General features: G+C 39.2%; 1 protein-coding gene across 4 annotated transcripts in view; it reads right to left on the bottom strand.

Moving 5' to 3' along the window:
* Nucleotides 1–12,245, bottom strand: part of LOC116220355 (tumor necrosis factor receptor superfamily member 14-like) — a 20,450-nt gene extending 8,205 nt beyond the window's left edge. The window contains exons 1-6 of one of the 4 annotated variants that reach the window (XM_031566887.2): nucleotides 2,484–2,783; nucleotides 2,232–2,357; nucleotides 1,921–2,076; nucleotides 1,474–1,561; nucleotides 1,174–1,373; nucleotides 576–983 (exon numbers count right to left, since the gene is read on the bottom strand). In XM_031566887.2, coding sequence (XP_031422747.1) covers nucleotides 976–983; nucleotides 1,174–1,373; nucleotides 1,474–1,561; nucleotides 1,921–2,076; nucleotides 2,232–2,357; nucleotides 2,484–2,601 — 696 coding nt within the window. In that variant the 5' untranslated portion in view covers nucleotides 2,602–2,783 and the 3' untranslated portion in view covers nucleotides 576–975. Of the gene's footprint in view, nucleotides 1–575; nucleotides 984–1,173; nucleotides 1,374–1,473; nucleotides 1,562–1,920; nucleotides 2,077–2,231; nucleotides 2,358–2,483; nucleotides 2,784–12,178 lie in introns of those variants that run through there. The other 3 variants (XM_031566885.2, XM_031566884.2, XR_004163598.2) reach the window with 3 other exon arrangements.
* Nucleotides 12,246–13,642: the final 1,397 nt, after the last annotated feature.

The raw sequence follows: 13,642 nt of genomic DNA, 5'->3' as shown, positions 1-13,642 counted from the left end.
GGACTATTAAATAAAAGAAAATAAAGTTGGTGACTGCAATGGCAAGATAAAAAAACAGTTTGAGTATATGGGTTAAGAGGGACAGAGGGATTATTGTTGCCATGTTCCTCAAGCAAACACAAATATTGTGTGGATTACATGAAAAGGTGTTTGTATATCTATTTCACATTTAATCCCTTTATTGTCTTAGATTAAATTCCTAAAGACAAACACAATTAAATCTTTCAATTTACCTTATTTCTTCCTTGTAGGAAAATAGTTGTTTTACCAGAAGATTGAGATCCTGGCTGTTCCTCAGGATGTTACCTGCAGTATATCACTCATAGGAACCACAGGAACAGCCTGTAAGGTCTGTGTTCTGTCCGTGTTCAATTTCTGAGTTTGTCTCCCTTGTGTTGTCACATGTTTGTTCCCTTGTCTAGTCCTCGTGCTTCCCTGTTCCCGCCATGGGCTGTGCCCTCTTGTTGTTGTTCGTGTCTCCACCCCTCACCTGTTCCCAATCACCCGGTTTGTTTGTATTATTGGTTTCTCCTGTGTCCTGTTAATTCCCCTTGTTTAGTCCACCTGTGTCATTGTCTGCCCCGACTTGATTGTTCTCACCTGTCCCTCGTTATCTGTTGCCTGTGTGTATATATAGTCCTTGTATTCTTGTTTCTCGTTGCGTCTTCGTAATTACATGTTACCTGGTATGTTCATTGGTTTTCCCGCTGTTCCTCGTGTTTCCAGCGATTAGCGCTTCCTCCTTGTTAATGTGATTTACTCGTGCTTCTGACCTCTGCCTGTACAACGACTATTCTGCTGCCTATTCCCTGTTTGGATTTGTTTGCTACTCTTGGACTGCCTACCTGTGTACCGAACCCGGCTTGTAAACGTTTATTCTTCAATCTACTGTATGTGTTCTGAGTCGTGCGTTTGAGTCCTGCACATCACCACCCAGTCGTAACACAGCCAGAATATCATGCTTTCAGTGACACACTATTCTCCTACAAGACAGAAATATGGTTCAAAACAAATTCAGTCAGGATCTGAGTGGTAAAAAAGTAGGCTACTCACCGTCACCATTATTAATATACGGCCATAGGAGAAATCATAACAGTAGGTCTTAATAATAATACCAGTCACAATAATCTCATTAAATAACAATAATTTAATAAGACACATGAACATTCTTACCCTGTTGAGCTGTTCTTGTCCTGTCCTTGTTCCATCTATTATATATAAATCCCACAGCCCCACATGCAGCAGCTAGGACTGCAACACCAGCTATGATACCAGCTGCAATGGCACCAATGTGTTGTCTTTGTCTTTGACCACAATCAGTGTCATAAAATGATGATCCTTCTCTTAGCACAACAAGTCCAATCAACTCACACCTACAGAGATCACATAAATAGTTACATTTTAGATACACGAGTAAATAACTTAGTGTATAATCCTTGCTAAACTTGGAACATCCCAAGTGAATGAACGTACTGTGTGTGTGGTCTGCAGGATGTGAATGATCCATTTGAGTATGTGTCGCCTACACAGTCACCACACACAGTATCTGTGGATGCTGTACCTGCATGGACAGACAGAAATAAAGGAAAACAAATTATACTACCCCTGTCAGCAAGAACAACATTTGACATGGAGGACAAAGACTTGACCAGAAACTTTTCTCTTTGAACTTAATTCTAAGTAGAAGACACACATGAATGTAGTGAAGAATAATGAATGAGGATTGATGATAGAAAATAGTGAACAATGATTGGGAAATAATGATTCTGATTCACAACACTTTCAGTGGCTAACATATTACTGTAACGTGTTGCCTTTCTTGTGTGTGTGTGTGTGTGTGTGTGTGTGTGTGTGTGTGTGTGTATTGACCTCCTCTTTGTCATTCTGTTTCTATAGGGTAATTACAGAGGATTGTCTAACCTGTCTGGTTGACGTACTGCCCTGATAAGCACTTTGTGTGTTCCACAGCTCCTCGGCAGCCATCTTTGATTGGGTCAGTACAGTAGTGACCTTCCAGAGGCTCACAGAGTGTGTCTGAAGTGGAGCTGCACGCCCTCTTCACTCTTAGACCTGCACCTATATTAGGATATACAGTGATTACAAAGTTGATTGAAAAACATTTTAATTGCAATCAACAGTGCAAATAATTGACATAAAAAAAATATACATAGAATGCACAAAAACTAAACTAATAAGGAAGGCAAACCAAACTGCTGAAATAACTGACTTACTCGAGTCACAAACTGTGCAAGATTTACAGGACGGCAGTCCATTGGGTGCATCAGTGTAGGTAGGTGGCAGGCATGGAACACATGCCGTACTGGTGATATCAGTGCAGTGTTTCCGTACATAATAACCTTTAATGAGTAAATAAGTAGTTAATATGTAAATCAAACATGGGTTTATCTCACTGATGCAACATGAAGAAAGCTCTAACGAAGGAGCATGTCATGTACTATGACACAGTTACTACTGCTACTTACCAGGACCACACATAGGGCAGCATTCATGCCCTGTAAGATATTCAGCTCGACCACAGGCAGGAGAGACCCCAGACACGGTCAGCAGGATGATCAGAACCATAATCACCAACTTCACCATGACTTCCTCATCAACTTTGGGTCCAACATAAAGATGGCGTTCGCAAAGCTGTGCAACAAATTCATGTCCTACAGTTTCACCGATGCATCTGTCAAACCAATGAAGAGACCATTCATTTCATTGCCCTCCTAATTTTCTTATTTGTAGTTTCATTTGTGCTTTTATATTGTCAGGGCTCTTTACATAACTTTAAAAACTCCTCCTTGGTGGCCCTTAAAACAATATACAGACACTATAGGATATACAGATTAGGTACATATTACATGCAGACAGTGGCGTAACATAGTTACGACGGGCCCAGGTGCAGGCTATTATGAAGCCGTGGCGTAAGGCAGTGGTTCCCAAACATTTTACAGTCCCGTACCCCATGTTTGTAACCGCCACCGCCGCCACGCCCCCTCTCCCAGCGCAGATATTCAGCCTACAACACTTTAAACTGTGAAATTGTCGGGGTATGTCACTAACCGCCGCGGCCACGCCCCCTTCCCCTGCGCAGTGTAATTATTTCACATCAATATTCAGACTATTTAGCCCCGGCTACGGGCAGCCGCACCTGCTGCACCCCCTATAGTTACGCATGCAGATAATAATAAAAGAAACAAGCAATATCCTGTACATAAAGTGTAAGTGTGAACAGTAGACAATAGGATGCATTTGTATGATATAGAGGCAAGGGGGTACTGTACAGTTTGTAAGCCATACAATGTAGTATGATATAAACGTAATAGATAATAAATCTAGAACAAGGAGAATAGGTATGTCTCAGTAGATATCACTGTTCTTATGTTTAATGGCTGTGGCATACAGAGGGGCTGCCAGAAGGGAAGAAGTTGGAAGAGGTTGTGTTCAGAGTGTGAGGTGTCTGAGGTGATTTATTTCGCCCGCCCGTTTTTTTAGGTGTAAAGGTCCTGTAGGGTGGGCAGGGGGCACTAATGATCTTTTCCGCAATCTCTCTGACTAATATAAAAGTCTCCTAGTTTTTGCTGTTGTTGCAACAAGGAACCAGGAGTGACTAGGAGATTTTTGTGAGACAGATTCCATTCTAAATGGCCTTCGCCTTTTAAATATCAGTTTACAATCCATTTCTGCCCCGGTGTCTCACCCACTGGGGTAGCTCTGTCTGAGCGTCAACGCGCCGTCTATTCCTCTATAACAACGCTTCTACATGATATAAAATGAAATCATGATCATAACTGACCCGGTACGCCTGTTAACAGAGCATCATGTATAATAGAGATAGCAAAAGTGAAAGCGATGCACCTAGTATGGAAATAACCTACTTTAGACACTTTTGAACTCTAAATAAATGTCTTTCTAAAATACTGTTTCACTTCACGAAATGTTCCATAACAGTTACAAGTTACAAGTCTTTTATTGTCAGATGCAGGGGCGGTTTTTCCTACAGGCGGTATAGGCGGTCGCCTAGGGCGCCACTCAGAGGGGGGCACAAAAAACTGCGCCCAGCAAAAAAAAAAAAAAAAAAAAAAAAAACCAAGCATTGTGTTTTTTTTTTTGCGCCCCCTTTTATATCTCCAACCAATATTTTGACTTAAAAAAAAAATCTAACATTAGGGTAAAATGAGCCAAAAATCGAAAACGGAAGGGGTACGTACGTCCTTGGTGTTGTCAGAACATGCTAGCACAGTGAGGCGTTTGGTTAGAGTCAAAAGCCATCCGGGGCGCAATTTAAGAAGAAAAGAAAGGAAGAAGAAGAGAAACGTGCCAAGGAGAAAGGTACATCTTTAAATCCTGTTCTAGCCTAGAACGAATTCCAGATAAGAAAACGTTCACAATGCGTGAATTGCCCCTGGCACTTTAGTGGAGTTAAGAAGAAAAGATGTACCTTATCATTGAAAGTTTTCCTACTCCCTGTCACATAGTTGTTTAAGGATTTTACAGAGGCGGGTATATAAAAAATGATATGTCCATTTATTCTACATTATACAAAAAAAGACTAAAATAGGGGCGCACATATAAAGCCAATAGCCAGTGCAACAACACTACACATATCTTACTCGTTGCATAGCACACCCATTAAGGAAGCCAAACACGGCAACTTGTCAACAAGTGAGGAATACTGGTAAAAATCCAAGTGTTGTATTGTCAACTATTGTATGGATTGAATATGTAATCTTGCCAGTTAGCTAACGCTAGCTAGCCAGTGACTTGTGACGTTCCTTGTTATTGCCATTCAGTCGAAACATCAGTTCAAGTTCAGCTGTACCGCAATTTGCGTCATTTTGTGTCATAAAAAGTAATCACATTTGGACAGCTTTAGTTTAGGTGGAGCGAGCTAGCCAGTTTAATTAGACATGATTCAACTAATCAAGAGCTATGCATCTTGGAATAAAAAAATGTCAGACTGTCCAAATACACCAAAATGCTTAATAACTACATAATAGCTACATTTAACAAATTATGATTATACATACTTTTGTTATATCATTTTAGATTCACTTTTAGAAGACTAAGAAAACATTATTTGCAGGCGATTTGGAAGATGACGTGGTGGTGTGTGTGTGTCCATAAACAGTTGAACAGGGGGCGTGGCCGGAGCGTAGTCCAGCACAGGGGTGACATTTTCTCAGTGATTTGTTCTTGAATTAATGTTTGTTCATCGTCGCGATCGTTGTTGTGTTTGTGTGAAAGAAATGCAGTCTTACAGGGCAAAATAGCGTTTGAAAGTTGCAATTCCGTTTTCGTGGGGGAAAAACATATTTTTTATTTGGGGGGGGGGGGGGGGGGGGGGGGGGGGGGGCGCCAGTAGTGAAGCTCGCCTAGAGTGCCAAATGTGCTAGGGCCGCCCCTGGTCAGATGCACAGAATAACACAGGGTCAGACTGGGCACTGAAATTCTTAGGACAAGGCACTGCACAACAACCTACCATAACATAACATAACATAGTATAACATGACCTATACTCTGTACAAGTACTCTGAACATAATTTACACGTGTAAAACATATAATAACCTATACATATAATAATAATAATAATAATAAATTCTCCTAACTAATGGTTAAGATTACTCTAATAGAAAAATCACAAACATTTTGCAACAAGTAACCAGAAGATGTTTCCGTGACAGATTCAATACTAAATGGACTTTGCCTTTTAAATAGCAGTTTACCATTCATTTCTGCCCCGGTGTCTCACTCTGAAATGGAGGGGAAAGTATTGCAAGGGAAGTATTACAAAAACAACCCCCCTAATACAGACAAACTTCCCTGGGTGAGGGTTTATGTTATTGGTTTCAAGATGTATCTAATATGTACCTGCTAGGTCGTTACGTTTGACAGTCGGCACCAGCGTCTGGGTTTAAGTTCGTGGTATTGGATAATATTAAACGATCCCTCACTGAATGAAAAAGTTAGTCCATAGTTTAATAGACTTTTAAACTGAGGTCAATTACCATTCGTGGTTAGACGTCAAATTGACAACAGACACTGCGCCAGAATTATAACGGTAATATCAGAACATTACAAATCAAATACACCTACAGAGAGAGAAAGAAAGAGGCTAAGAAAGCCCACACGACACGTATAATTGAGTTAGTTCTCCGTCTGGCGACGTTTAGGGGAAAACCCGAGCACGTCTGACAGTTCCTGGTATCAATAGGTGCTTTATAAGAATGAGGCATTCAGAGAACTTCCGCTATTTATTTGAAACAGTGGTGGTGAAAGTCAGCCTAGACGTGTTACTTTCTCTCGGTGATACATTTCACAGTCTCAGTGTGTCTGACTTAGCACAAAGATAATTAGGTGTTTCATATAATATTGTCAATTTCATTGCCCAAATCAAGTATTCACTTTTTCACAAACTTGAAAACAAAGAAAATCTGTTTCAAAGATCAAACTCAGAACGATATAATCCAGGTAACAAATGTCTTGCAATGCGTGCTGTGTATCATCAAGGCTATCAAAATAATTGGACAAATGGACTCTCTTATCAGACACTGTAGGTAGGTTATTGTGCAACACAGACTGAACATCGGGAACTAGTCCATCCCCTCATAACGCGGTAGTCGAAGTAACAATCTCTTGATATAGTTGTATACATATATACAACTGATTAGCCTCTTCATTATCTCACGGTTTTTAGTTACCTGGCTATTGTGCTTTTGGACGCTTATAGCAACTGATTGATCGGTCAATCCTTACTTTGCCAAAAGGTTTACTAGATGTAATGTGTGATACCTTACCTACTAGACGACTTGCTAGTTCGTTACGTCTGGCGACAGTCGGCAACAGAGTTTAATTCCGTGGAAATGAGATCAAACGATCTCTGACTGAATGAGAAAGTGAAACTATAGGTTAGTTTACTATAAAACTGAAGTTAATTAGCAATATGGGTTAAACATCAAACCTGCCCTTGACAGCAGACACTGTGACAGGATTTTAACGTACACTCCGCAGAGCACTACGGACTTCATGCAAATAATAAAGAAGATAAACACGATTATTCCGCATATCAAGACGGTGACGTTTACATTTGTTCTAGTCGGCAACAGCCTATGAGTTTTAATCCGTCGAAATGGTGAGACTATAAAACGATCTCTTACTGTATGAAAAAGGGAAAACATATTTTAGTAGGCAATTAAACTGAGATTAGTTAGCAATTGCGATTAAACATCCAAAACTAAATAAATAAATAAAAAATTAAATAAATGAATGGTTAAATAGGATAAATACATAATTAGATAATAAAATGAGACACAAAATATATAAATGTTGCATGTACTCGTGTGTATATATATATATATATATAAATATTTACGTTTTCATGTGTTCACATTTATTTATTTATACTTACATTTATTTATTTATACTTACATTTATCCACGGTGTAACTTGCTGCAGCAAAATAAATCTGTCGTCCCCCGTCACCAAGTCAGGGGGCGGCTTAAAGCCTCTGATTGGTGAATGAACAGTATTACACATAGACATAGTATACAGAGTAAACATTTTATCCCCATTGTGAAACGGCAGATAGTCCACAAAGCCACTCCCAACATTCAAGCACAAGTTCTGCATAAACCATAATCATATAAGACAGAGCTTGAAGAGTGCAGGATGTGCACGCTACCCACACAATAGTGTAGGTTCGATGTGGTCTCCGCCCCTTTGCGACCAAGAACGGAGTGGAAACAGGATATACAGTTTGTATTATGTCGAGTTTAACAGCCTTAAACTGCTAGCGTGATGCTATACTTATCCTACGGTGATATTCTTCACAGTAACTATGTCTATTGACTTCGCACAACGATAATTCGGTATTTAACATAATATTGTCAGTTTCATGGTCCAAATCAAGTAATGACTTTCTATAAAAACAAATAAAATATGTTTCAAAGATCAAACTAAGAACGTTATAATCCAGGTAATACATGTCTTGCAATGCATGCTGTGTAGGATTGAGGCTATCAAAAATAATTGGACAAACGGACTGGCTTGTCACTGTAAGTAGGCCTGTGTAAAACCCAAACCAAACATCGAGAGCCAGGCTATCTCCTCATAACGCGGAAGTCGAAGTAACAATCTCTTGATGATTGGTATTAAAAACCAAGTAGGCGTAGGTTTGCATATGGTCCATTGGGACTAGTCATGACCAAAGTTTGGGAAAGACACAGTTGTCCCCGCCAATATTTTGTTAATTTAAATGGCCAGTTTCATTACTTTTTAAAAAAAATGATTCTGTTGAACCACAATTCAAAAGCAATGTCTGATTTTTATTAGTTCATTTTCAGTACATTTTTATTTATTATTACTTTTGTCAGTTTCAAGTTATTTCAGTGATCATTGTGGGTTTTTCTTTCTTTAACGGAAGGGAACCAACAATTTTGTCCAAGTCTGTATATATAATAGAAGAAAGGGGACAAGAGCAGCTCAACAAGGTAAGAATGTTCATTTTTCTTATTATTAAATTATTGTTATTTAATAAGATAATTGTGATTATTGTTATTATTAAGGCCTACTGTTATCATGATTGCCATTGTCGAGAATATTGATAAAGACACAAGCTTATGAATGTGTTTTTTTGTTCTTCTCTCTTAACTAATCTCCTCTCATCTTCCCTCTTACTCAAATGGATCATTCACATCCTGCAGACCACACACATTGCAAGTGTGCTCTATTGTGTTTTGTTTGACGTTGTGTCTTTTGTTTGTTATAGACTTTGTGTTTGGTGTAGTCAGGGCCGGCGATTGCTATAGGCGAACTAGGCGACTGCCTAGGGCGACAAATGGGTTGGGGGCGCCCTCAAGTGTCGCCCTTGGACCTACTTCCCATTAATCATAGTTAGAATAACAAGCAAATAAAAACATGTTTAGTAATCATGATCATCCGAGGGCGCCCCTTCAGCCATACGTTTACTTCAACCTGATTTTTAGATTGAATTGATGGTTATTGTCGATGGGGGAGGGCGGTTGCATTAAGTTACGTTACGTTAGTTATGTGAGGGCTCCTGCACACTACCAGGGTGGGGTGAGCCGTGAGCGTGTCAGCTACGTGACATTCGCAAAAATGAAGCGGTCAAAACCATCTGGAGCACAGGGACGAAAACGAAGAAAGGAAGAAGAGGAAAATAAAGCCAAGTATAGAGGTAAGTCTTCTCATCTCAGCCATTAAGGTGTCAAACGAAATACATGTAGTATTGTGCATCACCTAATATTGGACGTTTCATTGCTGTCACTTAGGCTAGCTATAGCTAGCTAGTGACTGTTACTTTGCTAATTTGCTACGTAGGCTATTACTAGCAAACGTAACTTCACTGATAACCTACATGGATGTAAATGTCAAAAGACCAGTATCTGGATAACGTATGCTAGTTATGAAAAGTACAGTTGCTGTCTACATTCATTATAAATGGCATAAGCTCTGTTTAGTGAATTCACAACTAGCAGGTGCATACACACACAGTAACCATTTTGGGGATAGTGGTGGTGTTCACCCTTCTGTACAATTCCTCCCCAGGAATATACTAAAATTTTTGTTTATTTTTGTTTTAAATTGGCCAGATGCACTCAGGCAATTTTTGCAGAGGCCGCTGTAGAAAGGACGCCTGATTCGCCTCCCTCTGAACTTTGTAAGTAGCCTACACAACTAGTACTACTGTTGCTGTTTTTGTTATTGTTATTATTATTAGCAATTATTACTTTCATAATCACATCACATTAATACTACTAATTGTAATCAGTAGCCTAGTATTATTTAGCCTTGTGGCAGTAATTGTAGTATATCTACTACAAGTTACATGGTCAGATAAAATGTATTTGTACAATGCAACTATGTGGTAGGATGGTAGAAATGACCAAATGCAACTGTGTAACGAACAGCATGGATGAACTCTGTGTTTAAATACAGCTGCAGGAGAAGGGACATCCAGTAGTACTCAAGGGGCCAGTAACACACAGGCCAGGAACACACAGCCTGCATCAGGTGAGTCTATTTAGGCGACAGTGGTAGAGAAGTCGTTTAGTAATCAGAAGGTTGCTAGTTCGATTCCCTGTCGAAGTGTCCTTGAGCAAGACACTGAAACCCTAATTGCTCCTGATGTGCAGTGTGCCATCAGTGTAAATGTAAAATGTAAAATATGTATACATTGTAAGTCGCACATATGTAAGTCGCTTTTGATAAAAGCGTCTGCTAAATGTAAAATGTAATGTAAATGTAAATTTAATAGTATTTAATCAAGCCACATCCATACTTTAAAGTGCAATAGAAACATGTTAGCATGTATTAAATACAATAGCTTGTTTTCTTAAAGAAGTTCAACCACATTCATGATAATTTCACGTATTATATTAAACACCGCTTGTCTGGCTATACAATATGCTTGAATACAGGTGAAGGTGAAGGGACATCCAGGACCACATCAAGCACCCAGGGCACCAGTGAAACTACACTGCCGCCTGCAGACACCTCACCCTCCACAATTCCTGCTATCCAGGGAGAACCTATAGATCCTGCTGACTGGCCAGCCCTCTGTGATCCGGTAAGGACAGAGTTAGTTTGCAGAGGACCATACCAGACCAGTCCAGACTTTACATTTCCAAAAAGAGATGATGGGAGAAGCTGCCACCACAACCACTTCTACAGGAAATTAGTAAATGGGGAGAAAATCAAGAGAAGCTGGCTTGTATATTCAAGGAAAAACAATACTCTGTATTGCTTCTGCTGCAAGCTATTTTCACAGAAAAATGACCACCTCATTAGGAATGGCCTAAATGACTGGAAGAATTGTAGTGAGGTATTTGAGATATTTTGTAGTGGTACGTACAGTATCCATAAAAGCACTTTTGTTTGTAGAGGGTATAGTTAGGGTATAGAGGGTCATAATTTGCTTAAATGTCCTTACAGGTGCTTAAGAGTGTTTTGCACAGTTTATGGAGTTAACTTAATCCTAACTTTGAGTGTGTAATAAATTATTTAAAATAATAAAAAAGAAAATGTTCTGAAACTATTCTGGTGTTTGTTGTCCATGCAACATTTATTGTTGAACTGCAATGTAGAATAGTAGAATTATAAGTGGGTGAAAAAACTGCTATGCAAAGTAAAGTGATGTTAAGTATTGTGTGTGGGGGGGGGGCGCAAAACTCAATCTCGCCTAGGGCAACCAAAGGGCTAGAGCCGTCCCTGGGTGTAGTTTGTCAGTGTGTGTCAGTAATATTACTGCATCTTGTTTACATGTGAATGTAATTTGTAAGCCAATCTATTGAGGCATAAAAAGGTGAGGGGGAAATTATGTGATTGCATTCCAGCAGCTGTACTGTAGACTGCCTGATAACTGAAGTCTCAACTAACGCATCTTTCCTTGAGGAGGCCAGAAACACACAGCTGACGCTGACTGCGATACTTTTTTTAATACTTACTTGATACTTTTGCTGTCAGGATGGAGGCAGTGAACATAGAGATTGTGAGATAGGCCAGTGATATTCCGACGCAAAACAGAAGGCAGAAGGGGAGAGAACCAGAAACATAGCAGATCAATTCATACACATATCAGGATATGCATGCTAGCATACATGTAGCAAATATATAGGATTTTTTCCTTGCCCCTGTCACTGAGCACCTAGAGACAACTTTATTGACCCATTGACTGTGAAAGACCAGGGTTTATTTTTCAGAGATTTTAGTAGGATTGTGCCACATTTAAGGATTAGTAGAATTACATACTATCTTTATTCAAATGGATTTTGTGCTTTAAATGCTTTTCTTTTTGACTATTTGTAAAGTTGAAGGTGAATAATCAAATAAACATTTTACATTCATTGCCCTGTGCTCTAATGATGTTTTCCTAAAGACACAATGTGGATTACATGGAAAGGTGTTTGTATATCTTTTTCACATTTAATGCCTTTATTGTCTTAGATTAAATTCCTAATGACAAACACAATTAAACACAATTGCAATAGTGTTTCTATCTTTCAATTTGATTCTTGTTTTTTACCAGAAGAATGAGATTCTGGCTGTTCCTCAGGATGTTACCTACACCTAGAATCTCATGCTTTCAGTAAAACACTATTCTCATACAAGACTTATAAAGAAGGCAAACCAAAACTGCTGAAATGATCGACTTACTCGAGTCACAAACTGTGCAGGATCTACAGGACGCCAGTCCATTGGGTGCATCAGTGTAGGTAGATGGCGGGCACGGAACACAAACTGTATTGGTGAACTCAGTGCAGTGTCTCAGTATATAATAACCTTTAATGAGTAAATAAGTAGTTAATATGTAAATTAGTGCTGTCAGTTTAACGCGTTATTAACGGCGTTAACGCAAACCCATTTTAACGCCGTTAATTTTTTTATCGCGAGATTAACGCGATTTTTTTTATTATTATTATTATTATTATTATTATTATTTTTTTTTTTTTTAGATTAACGTTCTTTTTGGCATCGCAAACTGTGTAATAGGCTAACGTTACGGTTTGAGTGAATGGTGAGCGCGATACGGCAAAATGGATGATAAAAAGCTTCTGAATTGAAAGTTTACTTTTAAAAGTTGTGTTGTGCACTAGTGATGTGTCGTTCGTGAACGATTCGTTCATTTTGAACGAATCCTTACAAGGACTCGAGAGTAACGAGTCCTTTCAAAAAAAGATTCGTTCATTTTCTCGTGGCCACGCATTGGGACTTGCATAGGCTCAGCCAAGGAAACAGAAATGATTCGTTGAATGCAGGTCACGTGGGAAATGATCCTTCTGCCAACCAAGTGGTACCAGTGCTGAGCCTATGCAGGTCACGTGAAAAATGAACGATGAACGATGAACGATGAACGAATCATTGATCTACTCGCTACCAGTGCTGAGCCTATGCAGGTCACGTGAAAAATGAACGATGAACGATGAACGAAAGATTTACCCGAAGACTCGGTTGGCAGATGAACGAAACATTGACCCGAAGACACGGTCGGGAGGTGAACGATTCGTTCATCTGCCGGATACAGATCTTTAGATCATTTTTTCACGTGACCTGCATAGGCTCAGCACTGGTAGCTAGAGAAAACAGAAATGATTCGTTCATTTTGACTGGGTCTTCGGATACGGATCTTTGGATCATCTTTGTGTTATTATTTATTATATACAAAGAGTCAATTATTAATACATGTAACATGGTGCAATATTGGGATTTTGGGTTATAATAAAAACATTTTACATCACATTTTATTTGGCATTTCATTCAAAGCGACACACTAACTTCTAGATGGCTTGCAGGTCACCTAGTGCAAAACTGTGGGGGAGGGTGGAGAAGGGCCACGGTCCCCTTGGAGACAGCCATGACTGACAGCTTTTGTGTGGCAGATCATATTTTTTAAAGAAAACCTCTATTAAATACTGTACAACATGACATTTTGTATGGTTTTAAATTGTCATTTATTATCACACTGGCATTTAATTATCACGGCAAACAATTACACTGCACTAAACTGTAAGTGTAAATGTAAAGTGAAAATAACAAAACCAGTCATTATGACTTGTGAACGAATATAATTCACGTTTCTATACTAAAAACAGCGGTCACGCGAAAGAGAATAAGGTAACT

Source organism: Clupea harengus, chromosome 4 (genome assembly GCF_900700415.2).
Source record: "Clupea harengus chromosome 4, Ch_v2.0.2, whole genome shotgun sequence".
Lineage (NCBI taxonomy): Eukaryota > Metazoa > Chordata > Actinopteri > Clupeiformes > Clupeidae > Clupea > Clupea harengus.
Note: the sequence above shows the minus strand (reverse complement) of the source record. Positions and strands in the feature narration are given on the sequence as shown.